This window comes from Triturus cristatus, chromosome 1_1 (genome assembly GCF_964204655.1).
Source record: "Triturus cristatus chromosome 1_1, aTriCri1.1, whole genome shotgun sequence".
Classification (NCBI taxonomy): domain Eukaryota; kingdom Metazoa; phylum Chordata; class Amphibia; order Caudata; family Salamandridae; genus Triturus; species Triturus cristatus.
Genome location: NC_140579.1, coordinates 236,168,670 through 236,192,203, shown reverse-complemented (window position 1 = coordinate 236,192,203; position 23,534 = coordinate 236,168,670). Strand labels below are relative to the sequence as shown.

The 23,534-nt window shown below is 47.8% G+C and overlaps 1 protein-coding gene across 19 annotated transcripts in view; it reads right to left on the bottom strand.

Annotated features, from left to right (window-relative positions):
• The window catches only part of LOC146870056 (retinoblastoma-binding protein 5), a 529,113-nt gene that overhangs the window by 354,086 nt on the left and 151,493 nt on the right, over positions 1-23,534 (bottom strand). For all 19 annotated transcript variants that reach the window (XR_014968878.1, XR_014968866.1, XR_014968858.1 and 16 more), the window contains one exon: positions 3,808-3,970. Coding sequence is in view for 16 of the 19 variants with exons in the window: in XM_085627556.1 (XP_085483682.1) it covers positions 3,808-3,970 (163 nt within the window). In the remaining 3 variants the exon portion in view is untranslated. The remainder of the gene's footprint in view (positions 1-3,807; positions 3,971-23,534) is intronic.

The following is a 23,534-nucleotide window of genomic DNA, read 5'->3' as shown; positions in this document are numbered from 1 at the left end:
GCTGAGCGTCTAACGACCCTGCCCCTCACTCTGAAAGGAACCAGGTGCTCCAGGGCAGAGCACACCCAGGAACCGGTTTGAGCAGGGGAATCCCCCCCACTGACACAAAGAGAGACAAAGACTTGGAGGGGTATAAGAAGAGGACCCCAGACACCTAAACTTTAGATCACTTTGGAACTAAGAAGAAACCTCTGCCAAGGAGAAAGCTGAAAAGAACTGAAGAGGAGAAGACTGCCTGCTTGCTGTTTTGCTTTGCTGCCAAGGAGAGGGGAAGGACTTTTGCTGTGTCCCCTTCTTTTGATTCTGATCTCCAAGGGCCTGAGGAGTGCTGGCTCCCTTTTAAGAAGTCCCAGGAACAAAAGGACTTCACCACCAGCTCCCCTGGAACTCTGCTGAGGGAGTTCTGACCTGCTTGGGAGTGCTTGCCTAGTCTTGGGGCCTCAGGAGGTCGTTTTGCTGTGTTTGGGAGCTGGAAAGCAGAAGCGTGAAAAAGAGTAACTGGTACCCAACGCATCATCCGATTGCGAGTCGCAAGAGCGAGAGTGCGAGGAGAATTTCATCGCGGCGTCCTCGCAGCACCCAGAGTCCACGCATCGCCGAGTGAGTCGAGCATCGTCCCGGTGCGTGAAGATTCCTGACGCTGCGAGGGTCATTGCAGAACCAGTTTGCGGGCTGCACCACTGCCGGTGCGTGGAAGTATCCAGACGCTGCGTGTGTCGACGCAGAGTCCCGTCCCGTGACGCATCGAGGGTTGCGGCGCCAGAAGTCAGCGCTGCGCCGCGCACCGCACCGAAGATCGGCGCATCGTTCCTGTGCGTGAAGCTTCCCCCTAAGAAACCTACGCAACGAAAGCCAAAGTCATCGCATCCTCCCCCTACAGATCGGAGCCGGCGCATCCACCTCTGCTGCGTGAAGCAGGGCTGCTGCAAAGCCTCCCCAAGATCTCAGGAGTATCGCATCGCCTTTGCCATCTTCCTTGTTATAGCTTTTGGGAACCTTAACGCAACTACAGGTACTGTTGGGCACGAGAGTGTCGCATTTTGTGCATTGAGAGTCGCATTGTGCAAGACACTTATTTTTACATCCTGGAGTACTTTCTGCAAACTCTTGAACTATCTTTAAAGTAACCTTTTTAATTGTATGTTGGTTTTTCTGTAGTATTTGGTCTTGTGAAGTTTTTAGTAAAGATACCTTATTTTTCTAAAACTGGTGTGGAGTAAATCTGTGGTGTTTTCACGGTGTTACTGTGAGTGTTGGTACAAATACTTTACACAATGCCTTTGATAGCCTAGACTGCTCAGGCCAAGCTACCTAGAGGGTGAGCAGGGGTTATCTTAACAGTGTATCCCCCCTTTCCCTGAAGCAAGGGTCCCTACTTGGACAGTGGTACCTAACCTGCCAACTAGAGACCCCCAGATCTAACACTAAGTATGCAAATGACTGACCTCCACTTCTTGCTCTTAATTCTGAGGGTAGCCAAGAGGGAGCGACTGTTGGATCATAGCGGTCTTGCATTGTTATACGGGGTAATAAGGTGACTAAGGATATGTGGACCATGAGCGTATTTTACCTTATGTGCAATGCACAAGGCTTTGAACTCAATTATTTTGCTCACCGGCAACCAATGAAGGCTTATTAGAGCCAGGCGTGCAGATGGTGTTTTTGGTAGGCACAGCAGTATTCGGGCTGCAGCATTTTGAATAACCTGCAGCTTCCGAATAACATAGGCAGGACTGCCTAGGTACAGGGAATTACCATAGTCTAAGCCTGAAGTACAAGACCTTGTACCACTATTTTCCGAGTTTCCACAGGGACCCTATTTGAGCATCTTTCTAGGGGCTCTCAGAAGACCAAAGCATGTCACAGCCACTTTCTTGGCTATGGTCAGATCTTTATCCATCAAAACCCCCAGGGCTCTTTACTTCAATTTTTGGGGTGCGGCGAGTACACAGGCACGAAGGCCAAAGTATGTGTTCCAAGAACGATGGGTTATTTCCAATTACTATGGCCTCTGTTTTCTCACTGTCTAATTTGGGACAGTTAGCTGCCATTCACTTGTTCACCTGCTCTAGAGAGAGAGAGACAGTTTCTCTGAAGTGGAGCTAGACTTTGGTGAATGGGTGTCGTCGGCATACGACACCGAGGTAAGACATGGAGAACATATAATGTGTGCTAGAGGGCAGATGCAAACATTAAAAAGAGTGGGATTCAACGATGAGCCCTCTGTCATGCCACATCGGAGCTGACGAACCTCCGACAGATAAAGCCCTTCCCTGACCTGAAAGCTTCTATTGTCAAGAAACGAGGTGAGCCATTTTAACGCCCTTATTGCAATACCTACCGCCTCCAGTCTGTGTCGGAGGATGACATGGGAGACGGTATCGAAAGCTGCAATCAAATCAAGAAGAATGAGCACAGCTGTCCTGCTCTTATCTAGTGTCTTTTTGAGATCCTCTGAGGCCAGTAAGAGAGCAGTCTCTATACTACACCCTGGTCGAAAGCCCGTTTGCGTCTGGTGCAGGAGATTGCGAGATTAATTTTAAAAACACACGGTCAAATAACCATTTGCCAGTTTTTCAATGATTTTGCTGACACCTGGGAGCAATGATATTCGTCTGTAATTCTCGACCTTTTCAGGGTCTAAGGAGAGGTTTTTAAGCAAAGGACTGATGATCGCATGCTTAAAGGATTTAGGGACGTATCAACTTTCCAGCGATAGATTACAGATGGTCGTCAAGGCAAATATGATGACATTACCTTCATTCAGCAGAAGATCAAAAGGGGCTGAATCCAGAGGAGAGCAGGACTTGACTGTGGTCGCTGCTGCCCTTATTAAATAGTGCCTTATTAAATAGTTCTTCAACTGAGGGAAGGTCGAGAAGTCCATAGGTACTTTTTTATCTGGTACGTCCTCTTTGATATAGTATAGATCTAAGTCTCCTGCCAAAGAGTTCTATATGAGACTGATCTTTCTAAGGAAGAACTTAGCAACCTCCTCATAACGTTCCTTAGAGGGGGAGGGACCAGCTCCTGCAACTTTAGGTTTTAAAAAGATAATTCACAATCTCATACATCTCTTGCATGATAACTGATGTGCCATTGGACTTTTTTTGTTCATTTTATTCTCCAAACACTGACTCCATTTTCTGATACCTTTTATCACACAAGTTTATAGAATTACTTAGATTTTATTTCTTTTCATTCTGGAGGTTTATAACTATCTCCAGGGATTCTGGGGCGTAGAGATATTCAGGGGGTATATCATTTGCAACAGATAGGATAGAGGACTGTAGGAAGAGATAAGTACTAATGATATCAATATCATCTTTAGATTATCTACTGTAGACCAGGAGACATCAGCACCCAATATAGTGACGAGTCAGCGTAGTGATATCCAGTACCCCCATTTCTCTCTCATCCCCAGTCAAAATTTGTTACATTCAAGATCCAGTCCGCCAGGTACTGCAAATACTGGGCATTTGAATTTGTCACAATTTCCTATCATTTTGTTTCATTACACTATTCTACTATGGCATCAAAGCTATGCTGCATAACGGCACTGCTATGTGACAAAAGTACATTATTATCAGAGCAGTATTGCTCTCGTAAGAAGTAGGTTTCCACCCAAAACATTGCATGAGAAACGGGTAACAGCACAGTTTGCTTTAGAACCGAGTCTGCAACAGGTTTGACAAGGCTGCCAACATTCTCTGCTCACAGTGATTGCACAAAGTAGTTCAGACCTGCTCTCTTTCAAGAGGCAGAGCCAAGTTAAATGTTTCACATGGTTCTCAGTAGAGGGCTCACCTTGCCTTTGGCATTGCCTGTGTAGATATACTCTCCACGCCGGTCAAAGGATGCCACCACATTCAGATCAGAATCATCATCCACTGGAAGGACCACATGCTGGGAATCAGAAAGTGTCAGCATCACTGGAGCAGATTTCATGGGGCAAACCAGTACTCTGTTTCTGAGGTAGACAAAAAAACTGTTAGATACTGGCTTCTTTTCCAGAAATTCACTATTACCCAAGGCCTGACCCCTCCAACATCAACCAACACTCACCTCTCCATACTTTAGCACCCAACTCTTTGCCAGGCCCATAAACCCGTACTGATTGGTTCCACTGCACTCCCAAACCCTGACCTACACTATCTGCCCGCCACTGTCTCCACACCATCCCCCAGTTTGCTCCTCCACTATAAAGCGCACCTTGCCGAACTGACTCAAGCCTTTCATTATTCCTAGGTACATGAAATGAGTACTAATCAATTGGTATACTGAAACACGTGCATAGACGAAGCTCCAAGTCTGGGGTAGCAAATGCTCTTTTTCTGATCAGCATTAGTAAGTCGTATGTAGAACAATATTACAGAACGTGTATTCATAAATCGCACATTCACCGAAGTGCCACCTAGGGACCAAATTCTCTGGGACTCATTTTATCGAAATCCAAAGGATGAACTCTGAGTGGACTTGCCAAGATTAAAACCTATTACCAGGATGACAAGTACAGATTCCTGCAAAGGTTGCCTGAGAACATTGAGCAATCAAACTAGCTGTAAGACAAAATTCACTACACTATCCTTACCCATTAAGCATTCAGCATTTTGTGTGGGTTACCATGCATTGTTCGGTGGGTTACTTATTTAGAACTCCATAAGCTCCAGTGTTCTGCTTCAAGAGACAAGGGTGAAACTAATCGAAGGCCCTGAAATTTGGTGTTTGCTTGAAAGCTCTAACCATGACCCAGCAATCTGCACTTGATTTGCTCCAGGAGGCACACAAACAATTTGTACAATATCTATAACTTTGCACCTGTGCCAAAATCCCAACAGTTGAGCTCTAAGTCCCTTCAATTCAAAGTAAGCTAAAACCAAAATAAAGCCTATACACCTTATCAAGGGCAACAAAGGGCTTTGTTCCGGACTACCCAAGTAATTTAGGAATCAATGAATTTTAGACACACAGGTTTTCCAAAACCTTTCTACCATTTGATGGCTTGATAAAAAAAATATTTGCTACAGGTTCACACTGGTGTGAATTTCAGGACAATCAGAACACTTTTTGGCACTGGACCTCAGATACATTTACATGCATCAAGAAGAGGCACTGTGATGTTTGTTTATAAAGTAGACATACGAGGCTTGGCAACTGACCCATGGTGTTGGCATCTTTTTAATCACACTAGGGACTTTGTTGATGTTCATTAAGGTTGTTATCGCTATAATTTGCTGAATAATGCGGCAAAACATAACAGCAACGTTTACTGAATTAGCTTTGCTAACTAAGACTAAGTTTGTGTGGTTGTACCTTAGCCCACTGCAAAACATCCTCTGCAAAAGTCACTTTGAATGTTAAGATATGGTACAAGACATGAACATCATGCTCTGACTGGCACATGTACAAACTGGCACTGATTGGGATTCAAATCACATTAATTTGCATTGGCGCACTAATCTGAAACATTGCAAAACTGCTATTGTCTGTATTGACAATCAAAGTTATTCAACTCTACCAGTACAGAATGGGGCATTATGCTCAGGAAAAAGAACAGGATACTGTTAAGTTGAGGTCAGGTGTTGGTGTCATTGGCTGTGCTTCAGTGTTCTTTTGCTGTGCTATTTGTGTCACACAATACAAGGTCACAGACACAACATTCAGGCTCACCCTCAACTATATAATGATAAGAATTTGCACAAACGACAGTACCAAAAAAATTACTTTATGTAATAGCAGGGACAATACCCCAGAATTTATTGGGTTAAGGGAGTACAAACCAAAAAATATTTGAATTGATACCCATGTGGTGTGTCAAAAATGGATACAATTCCAGAAGTTTAAGGTGAGAACCAGCTAACCACTCCACAAGGTGGAAAAATATCTGAAACTTCACAGAATCAATGAAAAGGTGGTCCTGGAACATACCTCTGGACTTATTGGTGTTCCTTTTCACAAGGAGCCAGTACAGTGATGGGAGGATAGACCTATAATCTGAAGCTTATTCTCATGCTGTAGAAGTAATGATAGAAAGGTGGTGTGCCGCCTGATACATAGTTGGTATTGAAGGAAAAGTGAAATACAAGCATAAAGGATTATTTGTTTGACTGACGACTGGATTGCTGATTTATGGCAGACTGTGTTCACTGTTTTCTCCCTCTTGGTGCCATACAGCTTTTCTCAGTGGGTTCAATTTAAATAGCTTACACTGCTCCCTGCACAGCATCTTTCAATACAAACCAAGTAAGATGTGGCACACCACCTTTCTATTTTAGCACTTCCAGGGTAATCTGCGCCGTCGGTGAAGCATGCTGAAGAGCAAAATACCCTTCACCGTTACACTACTATCAGATGGAAATGCTTGGCTTTGCAGAAACTCAGTCTGAGAATGATGCCAATGTTATACTTATTAGGGCTGAACTCTCTATTGCCTGTTCTAACCTTATAGGGAAATTCCACCCATTGTTGAAAGGAGATGGTCCTCTCTTCAAGTGTGGGCTCTTCAACGTAGTCTAGTTCCCCAAGCACTGTTGGGAGGTATTTCAACTGCTTATGGATAATGACCCAGGCATTCTGTTCATAACCAAAGTTTAACTGGCAGAAAAATCTAACTCAGATATAGAAATTGTCATTTTTCCAGGCATCACTATCCCTTCGCAAAGATAAAGAAGTGTAGCAATTATATTAAAATCCAACTGTAAGCTCACTATCTGGGATACTACCTACGAACCCTGCCTGAAACCATCATTTGCAAAGTCACCCTCTCTCCCTCCTTAACGTGGGTCATCATTTTAAACTGACGGCCTCATGCTGGCCTGTTAAAATTCCTAAACATTGTGGGGAGAAGTCACACACAATTTCCTCCAACCCTAGGACAGTTCTGGGTGCTTTTAACATTCATGCTGAGAATTATTCAAATGCTAAAAACCTTCAGGATGGATTCAGGACCTATCCACCCTAGGAATGGTGCAACATTAGACTCCTATCACACCCTTCACTGTTGTGTCTGCGATCAACATATCACCCAGGATTGTCTCATTGGAAAGGGCAGACACCCACATCATTATATTTCAAGAAGTGACTCCATCGAAACCTAGTAAAATGAGGGTGCCTGTTTGCACTAAAATAAACACTTACTGAACGTGGACAAAGTGACATCACAGCCGCTTTGGAAGATCTTCTAATCTTTAATTTTCTTAATGATGGAGAAAAATTCCATGGCCTTTTGTGACAGCTTAATGATGAAAAGGAACATCTGGCTGAAACTTTGGCACCTATTGCCAACAAACCACCTCCCTCTTCTGTAGTCAAATATGCCAATCACAGATTCATCCTTGAACAGAAAGAGCGATGTCTGGCTGCTAGGAAGGCTAAAAGAGGAAGCAGAACTATTCTCCTGATTTAGAGTTTAAAAACAGAACCAAACTCAGGTACCATAATATTACTGACATGCAACCAGTCGCTGATCGTCTGCTAAAGGGGAGGTGCGTCGCCCCACTGCTTCAACTGCAAGCTTAATATAGAAAACAAAATGATAATAACGAACAATATCATTTATTTTATGTATTCAGCTTGTAGCTGAAGCAAGGGGGGCAGGGCTGGGCTCACCGCGTCACAGTGGGAGGAGTGGTGGCAGCACCTAAAGTGTGCATGATGGTTTGGCCGGCCGTCTCTGGCCACAAAAGCGTCATGTGCACTCTGCATGTACTCCACGCAGGCTGTATTACAGCCTGCGTGGAGAACATTCACAGCCTGCCAGCCCCTGTCTGACCTCCGAACAATGGCGCTCAGACCAATCACAACGCTGCTGTAGGGGAAAATGTTCTGCTCTCATGATCACGTGATGAGGTAGAGCCCATTGCCAGATAGTTTGCGATTTTTGAGAAAGAACGCTGGATCTTGTAACTACCTGTCTGTTGGGATAATGCATACTTGTCAAGTTGTCTGTTCTTATCAACAAGGATGACCCCTGAATTCTAGGCAAGAAAGCTTGGAGAGCAAGTGAGATTGCTCTGAGCTCCAGGAAACTGATATGCATCCTGGACTGTTTTGGAGTCCATTTGCCCTGAATTTGAAGGTCTTGTAAGTGAGCTCCTCACCCTTCTAGAGAAACATCTGTTGTAATGACGTACTCCGAAAGGGAAGGAAGGAATGTTAGTCCTGCAGAGAGATTGCCGGAGCTGATCTACCAAGGAAGAGCTGTTTTTATCACTGGGGTGATCTGAATGAAATCGTCAAATTGCCCTTCCACTTGGAGCTACGGTGAATCCAGTTCTTCTCGAAAGGTCGTATTGAGACAAGCTTGAGGCACTAGGAGAATGGCTGATGACATTTTGCTGAGTAGAGACTTGATCAGGTGAACTGAAGCACACTTTCTTTTTGAAAGAGAGCAGGCTAGTAAGGAAGGTTTCTGTTGCCCGTCTACAAACAAGAATGCCTTGTCTAGCAACGTGTCTAGTGTTGCTCCCAGAAAGGTTATTCTCATTGAAGGATAAAGGACAGATTTCTTGAAGTTGACCGTGAGCCCCAGGGTTTGAAAGAGTTGAAGACACGCGGAAGTATCCCTCGATGCTTGCTGGAAGGATGGAGCATTTATTAGCCAATCGTCGAGATATAGGAAATTTGAAGGCATTTTTGGCGCAAGTGGACCGCCACAGGGGCAAGACATTATGTAGATATCCGGGGAACGGTCTGAGACTAAAGGGAGGCACCTTGAACTGTTAATGGGTGCCAGCTACTGTGAATCTGAAGAATTTGCGATGTCTAGGGTGGATGGGAACATGGAAATAGGCATTTTGAACATTGAGGCTGGTTATAAAATCTCCAAAGTTGAGAAGGAAGAGAATTTCCTAGAGAGTAATCATACTTCTTCAGGTACTTGCTGAGTTTCTGGAGATCCAGAATGGGACACCAAAAAACTGGAATAAAACCCCTTTCCTTTCTGAGAGTGTGGAACATGATCTATGGCCCCTTTGGACAAGATAGCCAATATCTCCTTGCGAAGAAGATGAAGGTGAGATGGGAGGATTTATTTTTGTTGGAGTATGAGGTGGGACCTGAATGAACTCCAGTGAATGGTCATACGCAATGAGGTCTAGGACCCACTTGTCCATAGTGATTTGTCTCCATTTCTGTAGGTATTGGGAAGTTCTGGCTCAGAATAGGCTTTTGATGGCAGTGCTCGACAGGGCTGATGCACTTGATAGACGGGCTGAAAGGGCTCCTGCTAAGACTGTGGTTGATATTTCTGGTATACTTCTCAATAAGAGTATGTTGCTCAACCACGAGCTCCATGAAAATGGTTCTTCTGGAACTGGCGAGCTCCTAGGGATCTAGCTCTCTCAGTGTCTGACTTTATAGCCTGTAGGGCGTCATCGAATAAAGAATCGCAGAAGGGCATATAGAGGATTTTAATTTGAACTCCAGGTTGGAATGATGTGGCTTGGAGCCAACCCTGGCACCGAAGGACAACTGATCTTGCCAATTGCCAGAAACCTATGGATGCAACGTCCATTGCGCAGTGAATGATTTCAGATGCTGATCTTTCGCATGCCTGCAAGATCCGTGTAGCTTCAGCTAAAATCTAAGTATGTGTGATGTCCAACCACATTTGGTGATCATATCGCCTCAGAATAGCCAGAGAATTTGCTGCACGGACAGTTGTACCTCATATCATTGTAAATCTCTTACCGATTTTATCAAGGCACCTGACCTCCCTGTAAGGCAGAGTAGAGATTGGGGTGGAAGGATTTTTAGATCAGAGTGTGTGCAACTTGGGTAATAACCGAATCAGGTTTTTGATGTCCTATCAAACAGGCAAGTGAGTCCTCTGGCGTCTTATATTTTTGGACAATCCTAGAAAGACCAGCAGTGGCAATAGCTGATGTCTTCATTATTTTCACTCCTTCCTCCCAAATATTGACACTGATGAGGAATCTTGGCATGGACAGCAGAGCAGTTAGAACTACCGCAAATATAATATAATCTACAATCAGTACTCCTCGGACAGTTTTTCTGGATCGCTCTTTGAAATATACAGAAAGCAGTCCAATTGTTTGACAGTGATGGGGAGCTGGAAACATTTAGCAGCTCTCTCCATTAGAGTGTGAAAACCACCAATATCTTCCAGTGGAGAATCCACTTGATTGTGCTGGTGGTGGGATAAGGTAATCACCCCATTCGTTGGTGACAGTTTGATTGTCTATTATTTCACCTTCTCTATCCCCATCATCGTAATCATTATCATCTGCAGTAGATGGATTCTCCAAGTAGGCATGGAGATGCACGATTGTGGCATCATTCTTTGTGAGAAAGTGCCATCTTTCTTGCATGGTATGCCCCCGCTTTTTGCTGAATGTACTTTGACAGTGTGCCCTGGACTCCTGCCAATCAGGTGCCAAGGGCCTATGTTCCTTCCCTAAAAAAACCTAAAACCCCAAATTGGCAAACCCTGGCCACATGTCAGCCCCTGGTAAATGGTACCCTAGTGTCGAGGGGAGAGGAATGGTCCCAGCAGACGGTAGGCTTTTGGAGGTGGTGTTTTATTATTGAACAGATGAAATAATATACAACGCGTTTCTTCGGGGAATCAGGACAGTCTCGCTAAAGCTCCTTCTGCTCAGGGACTTCAGAGGGGATATGACTTCTCCACCATATGACTCCTTTCTCCGGACGACTTGTCTGGTAAGGAGACCCACGTCCTCCTTCGGACTAGTTTCTCAAAAGCAAACAAAAGAAAAACACACGTCTTAGTGTTTTATCCAAGCATGGGATAAAAAGGGAGTGTGTGAAGGGAAAACACCCAGCGAGCCGTCTAGTGCAAGGGTTTGTGGAAAAGGGGGGGGGGGGTCCGTCACCACAGGGTCGGGTTGCGGAGTTCAGCGCTTCGAGGGGGAAGTTACGCTACACGCAGTCGGCGCCTCCCTCTCTCTACCCCGGCTTACTGGACTCCCCTCCCGCCTCCCACGAGCCTCGTAAACGGTGACATACCTGGCTGAGCCACGACCCTCCAGGGCAGTGGCTGGGCGAAGAGTAGGAACGTTGGCCTCCTGGCTTCTCGGTGTTCGTCGCTGTAGGCGTCTGCTTACTCTCGTTCTCTCCCTCCGTCTTCTCCTCCACACGTCCGGCTCCTTCCTCCGTCGGGAAACTTCCGCCTTCCTGTCCGGGTGGCCAATCCTTATCGGCCGAAGAGGGGCCGTGGTCACGCCCCCAGGTGTTCGTCATCGGTGATTCCGTCTCCGTCTTAAGGGGCCAGTGACCTGTGGTGGGAAAGTCTGCCAGTCTCGTTCAGTCGGTCTCCCAGCCCCGTGGCTGAAAAGGTAAAGAAGGGGGGGCGTCGTCATCCAGGTCTGGAGTCAATTCTTGGAGGGATTGGTTCCGACACCCCCCCACCCCAGATCTGTCCCGCTCGGGGACGATGGGCAACCGGGAGAGAAAGTCCGCATTGGCATTCAGAAGACCCTTACGGTGACAAACCTCAAAGGCATATGGTTGGAGGGAAAGGAACCATCTCAGGATAAGTGGATTATTACCCTTGTTACGGCTCATCCAGACAAGAGGTGCATGGTCAGTGTAGAGGAGAAAGCGTGTCCCCTCCAAGTAATACTGGAGTTTTTCTACAGCCCATTTAATGGCTAGACACTCCTTTTCTATCACAGGGTACGCACGTTCACGTGGGAAAAGCTTTCTGCTGAGGAATAGGATAGGCTTCTCAATGCCATCGCCGGTGGTTTGGGAAAGAACGGCGCCAATGCCTAAATCGGAGGCGTCGGTCTGAAGGATAAAAGGACGGGAGTGGTCTGGGGAGATCAGGACAGGGTGGTTAGTGATGGCCTGCTTCAGTGCGTGAATGGCGGAACGAACTGCAAGGGAGGGAGCAGACAGGGCGGTTTTTGGGGTGTTTTTCTGTAGGAGGTCCGTGAGGGGTGCTGAGATTTCTGAATAGTGTGGGATGAATCTCCTATAATAACTCAACAACCCAAGGAATGCTCGGACCTCCTTCTTGGTGGTTGGTAAGGGTGCTTCTTGAATGGCCCTTATTTTCTCTTCCTGGGGTTCGATACAACCATCACCAATGACGAACCCCAAATACTTTACCCGGTGAAAGGCTGCCCTGGATTTTTTTGCGTTGGCATGTAGACCTGCTTGCTGAAGAGAACCCAAGACCCTGCGACAGTCCTCTAGATGCCGTTCCCAAGTGGGACTATGGATGACGATGTCATCGAGATATGCGGAAGAGAACGATTGGAAGGGTCTTAGTATGGTGTTCATCAGCCTTTGAAAGGTGGCTGGAGCCCCATGCAACCCGAAGGGAAGGACGTTGAACTCGTAAAGACCGTCAGGGGTGGAAAAGGCAGTCTTCTCTCTATCTGAGGGGCGCAGCGGTACCTGCCAATAACCTTTGGTCAAGTCGAGTGTAGTGATGTAGCGAGCTTCCCCCAGTCGTTCTACGAGTTCATCCACTCGGGGTAACGGGTATGCGTCCAGCTTAGATATCGCGTTCACTTGCCTGAAGTCAATACAGAAACGGATGGAACCGTCAGGTTTTGGTACTAAGACGATGGGTGAGTTCCAATTACTAGTCGAAGGACGGATGACTCCCATTCGCAACATTTGTCTAATTTCTTCGGAGACGGCTTTTTGGCGTGAGGCAGGAAGCCGATACGGCCTTTGTCTCACGGTTCTCCCTGCTTCTGTCTCAATACAGTGTTCAACCAGGTTGGTCTTTCCTGGTTGGTCCGAAAAAAGGGAGCGGAACTCCGAGAGCATGTGGAGCAACTCATCTCGTTGTTGTGGAGTTAAGGTGTCGTTGATTGGTAGGCGGGGAAGGGTACAGGAGTCGGGTTGGAGGGTCTGCACCAACTGATTTGGGAGGGGTGGAGGGCCTAGCCATTTTTTTAATAGATTGATATGATATGTTTGTACTTTCTTGGGACCTAGGCGAACTCGATAGGTGGTACGGCCTAGGGTGGCCACGACCGGAAAGGGCCCTTTCCATTCGGTCTTTATGGCAGACAGAGATGAGGGTAAACGAATTAAGACCCAGTCTCCCATCCCCAGGGTTCGCAACTTCTTTCCTTTGTCGTAGGCTTGTTTCTGTGCGGTCTGTTTTCGGTCCAAAGTGGCGTGGGCCAAATCCCGCAGCTTGCCTATTTTTGCCCGTAGTTGTTCCAACATCTCGAGGTTGTCGTTTTGTCCCTTTCCCAGGCTTCCTTAGTCATCTCCAACAAGGTCCGGGGTTGTCGCCCATACAGTAATTCAAACGAGGAACACCCTAAACTGCTCTGGACTTGGCCCCGAATCACAAAAAGAGCAAGGGGAAGTAGCCTGTCCCAGTCCTTTCCCTCCCCAGTCAGGAGTTTCTTTAAGGTGAGTTTGAGGGTCCCGTTGTACCTTTCCACCAGGCCATCGGTCTGGGGGTGGTAGACCGAAGTTTTTAAGTGCCGTACATCTAAGGTTCTGCAGACTTGGGCCATTAACTTGGATACAAAGGGGGTGCCCTGGTCGGTTAGGATTTGTCGGGGAAAACTGTTACAAATAAATGAAAGATGCGTAGTCCAGTGATGTAGTTCAGGATCACAGCATTATTCTTCAGATAGGATCCATATTAAGTTCATGTTAGGCCTTAATCAATGTCCAGCAATGCCCCACCAGGAGCAGCCTCCCTGCTGCTCAGCCCTTCCACCAACTGATCCCTTCTCCCCACTCAAACACTCTCAACATTCCGATGACATCACATAGACTGAACAGCAAAGCAAGGACAGCAACAGAGAGGATGCAACAATCACTTACTAGATCATAACACATCCCCCCCATATCAAATTTGTCAAAATACAAACATGCAAGATCAATGTACTTACATGCAATAAGACTAATTAAATAAAATGTGCGTTGATAGAGATACACACATACAAAAATCAATGAGCTTCAAGAATAACACGAAGCTTCAGAACATAACACTGAAAGGGGTAAACTTACAACTCCTGACAGGCAAATCAGAAAGCTAGAAGATAAGAAATTTCCACACGTGCGCACCTGTGACGCACAGACCAACACCTCACCCGAGGTAACCAATTCAAGGGTACAACCAGACCTGTAAATCTGAGAAGCCTCAAAATAAGGAGTCTTCTTACGTGCGCACCCTTAACGCACAGACCAACACCTCACACGAGGTAACCAACCAATTCAAGGGTACAACCAGACAGGAAAGTCTGAGAAGCCTCAAAATAAGGAGTCTTCTTACATGCGCACCCTTAACACACAGACCAACACCTCACACGAGGTAACCACCAATACAAGGGTAAAACCAGACAGGAAAGTCTGAGAAGCCTCAAAATAAGGAGTCTCCTCACGTGCGCATCCATAACGCACAGATCAAGACCTCACACGAGGTAACCACCAATTCAAGGATAAAACCAGACAGGTAAGTCTGAGAAGCTTCGAAAGAAGAAGTCTTCTTATGTGCGCACCCGTAACGCACAGACCAAACACCTCACATGAGGCAAACTTAATAAAAGACGTACACTAACAAGACCAGGGACACTACACTCTCTCTCTCCCTCAATTTATACAGATACAAAACAAGGACACTACACTCTTTCCCCCCCTCTCATACTCCAATACAATACGCACGCACAACTGTGCAGTATACACTTGCAGGACTTGGGAGATAACAACACCCCTTCTTCAGCATAAACTTTTAACACAACATAGTAAAGCTTCATAGGCATGGGACACAATAACAGATGAATAAGTATGGCATTTAGACATTAAATCTAAAACATAGACTTAACATATGAGAAGTTTAACAAAACAGTCAAAATGACCGGTGAGCGACTTCTCACCCGAGGGTCATCATCCAAACAGCTTGAGAATTGTAATTTTTTCCTTGCGCTTCCCCGATTGAGTCCCAAAATACGTTCCTCCAATGTTGTCGCTAAAGAAGAATGCCAACGCGCTCTCCGGGGCTACCAAGCTCCTGGGTGCAGGCGCATGGAACATGGTTGGCGAAATGAACTACGGAAAACGCAGCCAATCTCAAAATGGCGGCACGCCATGACACGCCGCGCCGGATGGCTCACAGCCCCAACGTGCTTCAAAGTCCCAGCAAGCATCCCAGTGGACGAAAAGGGAGAGTGCGTCACAGAAAATTCCATGAGTGACGAGAAACATGCATGCGATCCAAACCTTCTCCCAGGTAAGCGCGTGTCTTACTTGTCACAGGCTCCTTTTGAAATTTAAAATGAAGGCTTCGGTTGGGCAACGCTGCAGCATCGGGAGATAAAGGCAAAGTACAAATCCGTTTCAAATAACATCTGCACGTCAAGTCTCACAGTGTGAACAAACACAACAGCGCAGCAAAATCCAGTCCCAGCACATCTCCCAGTGATATCAAAACAGTAGATCCAACAGGGAGGGAAGAATCTAGGCATTTCCCTTCACCCAAGTCCAATTTATGAATTTTTGCGGGAGGGAGACGAAATTATGTGCACGGCAGACAGACAATGGAAAGCAGCAGTTGAAAGACACCTCCAATTTAGCAGGAATTGGCACTCCAGCAAAGGCAACACAATGCAGGCCACAGCAGGCCAAAGTTGCGAAAAACAGACAGGCAAGCAGGAACTGGCACCTAAGATCACTGGTAAAACGTTCCTAAAATCCAACCGGTAGCAGGAAACAACCCAAATCCAAATGTAGAGTACTCACTAGTACACGCAAATAATGTCCAGGTTATAGATAATGTTCCCTGTCAACGTGTTACAGGACAGGAACAGTTCAGCAAAGACAGGCAGGCTTCAAGACAACGAAGGAAATTCTAAGACAAACTGGCACTTACTGGTTGGGGCGACCGATGAAATGGTCACTGGTGGGGCATTAGCGGTGCCAGGTGTCTGTTCAAATCCACAGGTTGCAGTTTCTTCAGTTTTAAAAGTCCAATCTCCATTAAAGTAGCACGCAGGTTCTTAAAATCGTCGCCAGTGTTACAAATAAATGAAAGATGCGTAGTCCAGTGATGTAGTTCAGGATCACAGCTTTATTCTTCAGATAGGATCCATATTAAGTTCATGTTAGGCCTTAATCAATGTCCAGCAATGCCCCACCAGGAGCAGCCTCCCTGCTGCTCAGCCCTTCCACCAACTGATCCCATTCTCCCCACTCAAACACTCTCAACATTCCGATGACATCACATAGACTGAACAGCAAAGCAAGGACAGCAACAGAGAGGATGCAACAATCACTTACTAGATCATAACAAAAACCCACCCTAGAGAAGAACTCTACTAGTTTGTCTGTGATGTTTGAAGTAGTGGGGGCTCTGAGGGGGAAGGCATCAGGGAAACGGGTACAGTAATCGACTAGGACAAGTACATACTGAAATCCTTTCCTGGATCGGGGAAGGGGTCCAATGAGGTCCATCCCTATTCTTTCAAATGGTTGACCTATGATAGGTAAGGGTTGTAGGGGGGCTTGCGGAGGGGTGTAAGGGTTTACTTTCTGACATATAGGACACTCCTTGCAGTATTTTCGGATCTGCGCATAGATACCAGGCCAGTAGAAAAACCGTAGGAGGGTTTGGGTGGTTTTCTCCGCTCCCGTATGACCAGCAAGGAGATGGGAGTGGGCGTAGAACAGTATTTGTTCTCGAAAGTCCTGAGGTACTAGGAGCTGAGGGTGTTCTCCGGGTCCCGCTACTCTGTATAACAGGTCGTTTGAGATTTAAAACTTGGGATAAGAGGGATTGGTGGGTTGTCGAGCTTCCGACCATGCATGTAAGAGGGAGGCATCGTTGTTTTGGGCCCAGCGGAAATCCCTATCAGTCAACCAAGGTTCTTGGGTCAATAGAGCGCCTGAGACGGGGGTTGTTGGTGATTGGCTGCACCTCTCTTTTATAGTTTGGAGAAAAAAAGGAGAGAAAGGTGGGATTGTCTGTGCCGAGGATCAGTTTTTCGGGTAAGGTGTCTAACACCCCCACAATCACTGATGAGAGGTCCCGCCCACTTGCTTTCAAGCCAATCCGGGCCATGGGATAGGAACGGACGTCCCCATGCACACACCGAATTAGAACCCTTCTACCCGGGAGGAATTGGGAAGGTTTCACCAAGGAAGCTTTTACCACGGATTGGCGACAACCAGAGTCATGCAAGCCCTGGACAGGAACCCCGTTCAGATAGAGACTTACATAAAAGGAGGTCCCCATCTCGGCCGTATACATGAGACTTTGTGGGAGGTAACGGACGTCCATTGGTTCCTCCGTATTCTTTTTGTGGGTAGAAGCGCGCGATATGACCCCAATCCCCACAATCAAAGCATTGGGGGGCTTTGAGGGGGAGATCGCCTCGCGGGGGTCGCATCTTCTCTGGTTCCTTGATCTGCAGTGAGGTTTGCGTGTTGTCTTAACCACCGTTGTGTCGAGAAAGGAAGTGCTTCTAAAAACTGCTCCAAAATCACAGCCCCCATAAGTTCGTCTTTGGAGCGTTCGGCGGGTTTTAACCATTTCTCGGCGGCTAATTTAAGTTTGTAGTATAAGGTTTTCGGAGTGTCTGCAGGAGTTCCTTTCTCCTTTCGAAACCTTAAGCGATAAGCCTCTGTGTCCATGCCTAAGTGGTCGAGGATGAGGGTTTTAACGTCTTCATAGGGTGTGACCCCACCCGCGTTAGCGACCTGGTACGCCGCTTGTGCCTCGCCGGTCAGGAGAGGCGCAAGAAAAAACGGCCATTGACTGACTGGCCAGCCCGAGGCCCGTGCAGCCCTTTCGAAATTTAATAAGAAGGCATCCGGGTCTTCCCCCGGTACGTATTTTTGTAATGAGACGGTGGGGAGGGCGGATATCGGTTTGGTGGTTCTATGGCCCGGGACGGGGACCGACTCTTCCGCCACCTTCAACAAGGTCTCCATCTGGGCCTTCATAAGGTCTTTGAAAGTGTCTCTATCTGCCTGGGCCGAGGTCAGCTGGCGTTCGACAGCCCATTCCAGCTTCTTTTGACCCTCGACTATATGCTGTATAAGGGCATCCATGGGGACTCGAGATGCAAGAGGTTAGTCTGCCGGCATTCTCCACCATATGTCGAGGGGAGAGGAATGGACCCAGCAGACGGTAGGCTTTTGGAGGTGGTGTTTTATTATTGAACAGATGAAATAATATACAACGCGTTTCTTCGGGGAATCAGGACAGTCTCGTTAAAGCTCCTTCCGCTCAGGGACTTCAGAGGGGATATGACTTCTCCACCATATGACTCCTTTCTCCGGACGACTTGTCTGGTAAGGAGACCCACGTCCTCCTTCGGACTCGTTTCTCAAAAGCAAACAAAAGAAAAACACACGTCTTAGTGTTTTATCCAAGCATGGGATAAAAAGGGTGTGTGTGAAAGGAAAGCACCCAGCGAGCCGTCTAGTGCAAGGGTTTGTGGAAAGGGGGGGGGGGGGTCTGTCACCACAGGGTCGGGTTGCGGAGTTCAGCGCTTCGAGGGGGAAGTTACGCTACACGCAGTCGGCGCCTCCCTCTCTCTACCCCGGCTGACTGGACTCCCCTCCCGCCTCCCACGAGCCTCGTAAACGGTGACGTACCTGGCTGAGCCACGACCCTCCAGGGCAGTGGCTGGGCGAAGAGTAGGAACGTTGGCCTCCTGGCTTCTCGGTGTTCGTCGCTGTAGGCATCTGCTTACTCTCGTTCTCTCCCTCCGTCTTCTCCTCCACACGTCCGGCTCCTTCCTCCGTCGGGAAACTTCCGCCTTCCTGTCCGGGTGGCCAATCCTTATCGGCCGAAGAGGGGCCGTGGTCACGCCCCCAGGTGTTCGTCATCGGTGATTCCGTCTCCGTCTTAAGGGGCCAGTGACCTGTGGTGGGGAAGTCTGCCAGTCTCGTTCCGTCGGTCTCCCAGTCCCGTGGCTGAAAAGGTAAAGAAGGGGGGGGCGTCGTCATCCAGGTCTGGAGTCAATTCTTGGAGGGATTGGTTCCGACACCTAGGTACCCACGGCCTTGTGGCAAGAGAAGGCCTCTAAGGGCTGCAGCACTCATTGTGCCACCCTTAGAGGCCCTGTACCCTAACACACACACTGCCCTTGCAGGCTGAGTGTCTGGGTACAAGACAAAACAAAGAGTCGACATGGCACACATCCCTGTGTGCCATGACCACCACCTACACTGCCCTGGCATACATCAGCCACCCCTCTAGCTGGGTGCCCTATGCCAATGGTGTGGGCACAGGAGCAGGAGCCCTGTGCCCATACAGTACCCAGGTCCATTCCTGGGCACTGTAAGTGCAGTGCTGCCATTTAAGAGTATATGGTGCTGAGAGCTCGTCAAACACGAACTCCACAGCACCATAATGGCAACACTGAAGACTGAGAAGTTTGGTATCAAACTTCTCAGCACATTAAACCCACACTGATGCCAGTGTGGGATTTAATGTACCAAGCACCCCAGAGGGCATCTTAGAGATGCCCCCTGAAACCTAACCTACAATCCACGTCTGGTCTGAGAGGCTGCCTAGGCTGCCACACAGCAGACATGTTGCTGGACCCCTGGGTAGGAGAGCCCCTGCTCTCCTGGGCCTGCAACAATGCACATCCTGGGCAAGGTGCTAGATCTCCTCCCCCAGGATGGGCAGGGGGAAGCTTCAAAGGCATGCCGCCTCTGTGAGCTTCCCCAGGCCACTGCAACACCCCACTCTGGCGGGAAGCTTGGCCAGAAACCCCAAATAAGGACAGGGGATGTGCCAGCCTGCCAACCCCCACCCCTCAGGTGGGGGAGGCGAGGTGAAGCACATCTCCGGGCTCTCGCCATCTTGAAGATGGGAAGCCCGGCCCAATCAGGACTAGGCTACTGCCCCCCTCCCACAGAGGAGAGAGGCAGGATAGTGGGTGTACCCACCCCAGGACAGGGACCCATTGGTCCCTGCCCTTCACCTACCTGTAACGCCCCTAAATCTAGTATTTAGGGGCACCCTGAACCTTCCTTCCCCAGATTCCAGATTCCAAAATACAGAGAAGAGCAAGAAGAAAGAAGACCTGCCCTGCAGCTGCTAAGAAGAGGAAGACACCAACTGCTTTGGCCCCAGCCCTACTGGCCTGTCGACCCTCGAACCTGCTCCTGCTACAACCCGGCATCTCTTGTGGCCAGCAACCTCATAAACCCCGGAGGACCTGGCTACCTTTTGGCTCTAAGCCCCTGGGACTCCCATGAGTAGAGGCTGTACTCAAAACCTACTTCTAATCCCTGGCATCAGCCCGAAATCGCGAACCCTTCCCACTCTGCACCCGCCAAGCCTGGCCTGTGCCGGAGTGAACCAAGACCACGAGGACGACCCCACGGCGACTGGGACCCCGAGTCCGGCACCCAAGGACTTCCCTCAACGCTCCTGAAGACGCCTGCAGCCTCAGAACCAGGTGCCCCCCAACCGCGATCAACAGAGGGTAAGATTTCCCGACACCAAGAGGCACCCCTGCACCCGGCGGCCCCCTGTGCCCAACTCCGGGGTACCTACCTATCCTCCAACTACCCAACTTACCTCTCGAAGTGGTGGTGGCACCTGAAGAATCTTCGTCCCCGAGCTTGCAGTCTTTCTCTAAACCGGAGCTTTCCCATTGAAACCAACTGAGTGCCCGAAGGCTCAAAAGCACCCTGCATCCAGCCGCCCGAGTGGCCCTGGCAGTGTAACCTTTACACCCATCTACTTCCCCATTTGCCCTGAGCAGGTGACCAGGAGCCCAGCTCCCACAGCCGCGTGGCCTGCTAGTCAGCAGCCACCAACCAAGGCCCCCCTGCCTCCCATAGGATAACATTGGGCCTAACTCTCTCTGCACCCGGCTGCCCCTGTGCCGCGGAGGGTGTAACAACTGTACCTACCTGACCCTGAGGGACCCCTGAGTCTATGCCCAGAACCTTAACTCTGCCAGTCGAGTACTTACCTTAAAGCCGATAACTCATTTTTCTCCATAGGGTAACATTGACTGTTTTTTCCTGAAATTTCTTCTAAGTGTGGACTTTTCAAAACTTAAAAAAAGCACCAAAAATCAGCCGAGTAACAGTAACGAAAATACTCACCTGCTATTAGGTGAAATCCCAGTGCTGGATCTTGGTACCCAGCACTGACTCTGAAAAATATTCACAACCGTACTTACCAGTAACCCAATTTTCTTCCATAGGAAACCATTGACTGTTTTTCTGTGAAATTTCTTCTAAGTGTCGATTTCTGCAAACTTTAAATATTCTTTAAAAATCGTATAAATTGTGAAAACGTAATTACTTACCGGTTTTGGATAAAGGTCCCAGTACTGAGTCTAGGCACCCAGTACTGGATTACAAAAGTAACGAGAACATACTATACCTGCAACTTGAATTTTTTTCCATAGGGAATCATTGACTGTTTTCTATTAAATATTTTCTAAGTGTTAACTTTTAAAATAGCAAAATATTGTCTAAAAATCATAACAGTAACAAAGTCGACTTTTATCACTTGTTTCTAACTACTGTCCCAGGACTGAAACTAGGATCCAGTCCTGGAATCACAAAAGTAATCCTAAAAGTAATCTAGTGCAAATAACTTGAAACTTCGATTTAACTCAATGCATTATTGTGTTTAAAATAGTGTTGCCTATTGCAACCACTTGTAACTTTCTACAAAAGCCAATTGCATATTGAAAAAGTATTTATATAAAGCATCTCATTCTGAGAAAGTATATTTTAATACCTACTGTTGGTTCTAAAATAAAACAAGCATATATTTTTGATATATAAACCATTGGCCTAGAGTTCAGTTACTGAGTGTGTGAGACCATTTGCTAACTGAGTGTGTGCAACAAATACTTTACACTGTCCTCTGATACTGCCTTACTGCTCGACCAAGCTACCACTTTAGAAAGTAGGGTTATATCAAACTTTAGCCTCTGCCAAACCACTGTGGACTCTGTACACCCTGTACCTATTTGGGAACAGTATATACAGAGCCACTTTCTCACATTCTTGGAGTAGGTGGAGGAAGCATATGGTCCGGTGACTTGGGTGCAAGCATAGATACCTCTGCAGGTGGTTGTTGCGCTTTAAGTGGTGTTGGAAAGCGCTTGTAGTAATCCAGAAGCAAGATTCGCAGATCTTGCACTAAAGCAACAGGAACCTGGACCATACCTAGGGGTGGTGGTGGAGCATAATGATTGTACTGCACCACGTATTGATGGACCTGATAAACAGGTTCATAATGATCCTCTTCATCCTTACACTTTAAGTGCAACTCCAAAGGGCTGTGAGCTGCTCTAAACAGACCTCGATTCTTGTCCTCTGAATCTTCCAGATCCAACAAGTGGCTGGGTGATAGTAGGGACACCTTACTAGGAGATGTGCATTCAGGATGAAAACGTTCTGGACATGGTAAAAGTCTTGTTGACGAGGTAGTCAACGGTAGCGTCGATGGTGTGATCAAAACTAACATTGGTGGCCTCTTCCGTTTCAATCTTGACGACAACAATGAGGACTTCTCCAGAGGCTGTCGTCGACAGGGGTTCTGACACTGATGTGGTCGTCCTCGACATCATCGACGGAGTGGGCATTGTCAACATGGATAGTCATCGACGGGATGGTTACGGACAGTTAGGGTATAAACGGTATGCCAGCTGTAGTCAATGTTATGATCTTAGGTGCACGGCGTTGATGTCAACGTTTTGCCACCTAGTTTGCTCTTTTTTAACCCCTTCCAAGCGAAGGACGGCCGGGAGCCGTCCCAGCCACGATGCTCGTGTGTGCAGGACGGCTCCCGGCCGTCCTCGCACATGGCAGGTGAAATCCCTCTGGTGCGGGCACCAGAGAGATTTCCTTCCCCCCCTCCCCCCTCCAGACAGCTGTCTGTGTTGTTCCTGTGCAATGAAGATCAGCGCGCACGTCGCGCTGACTTCATTGCACAGAAACCGAAACTGAAATGAGCCTTGAGGCTCATTTCAGTTTCACTTTCTATGTGCTCAGGGGGCTATCTCAGCCCCCCCGAGTACATAGAAAGACGAGAGAGGTATAACTGGGAAGGGAAGAATCTCCACTTTCCAATGGTACCCCTCCCTAGTGGATCCCTGCTTGGGGATCCACCCACTAGGCACCAGGGAGGGGGGAGCGGCCCCTTGGGCAAGGGCCTTTGCTCCCCCCATAAATATTAGAATACATTCAGTCTTTCGGCTCCAGCCCACTAGAACCAGGTATTTTATTGTAACCCATAAATTAGGGTTGGGGGCTGCCCAATATGGGCACCCCAATGCCCCCACCCTCCCTGCACAATTAGAGTCTTTCTCCCCCTAGGGTGCAGATGGGGGCAGTAGCCCCAAATCAGCCCCCCCAGGGGGTAGAAAGCCCACTAGATGCCATTTTTCTTTTTGTTTTATGTTTCATTTCGAGGTGGGGGCTGCCCAAGATGGGCATGAAATGCTCCCACCTCTCCCCCCACAAAATTCCACCAGTCTTTCAATCCCCAATCTGCCCACCCGGGGGGGGGGGGGCAGAAAGCCCACTAGAAACCAGAGATTTATTTTATTATGTAAATTAGGGGTGGGGGCTGCCCA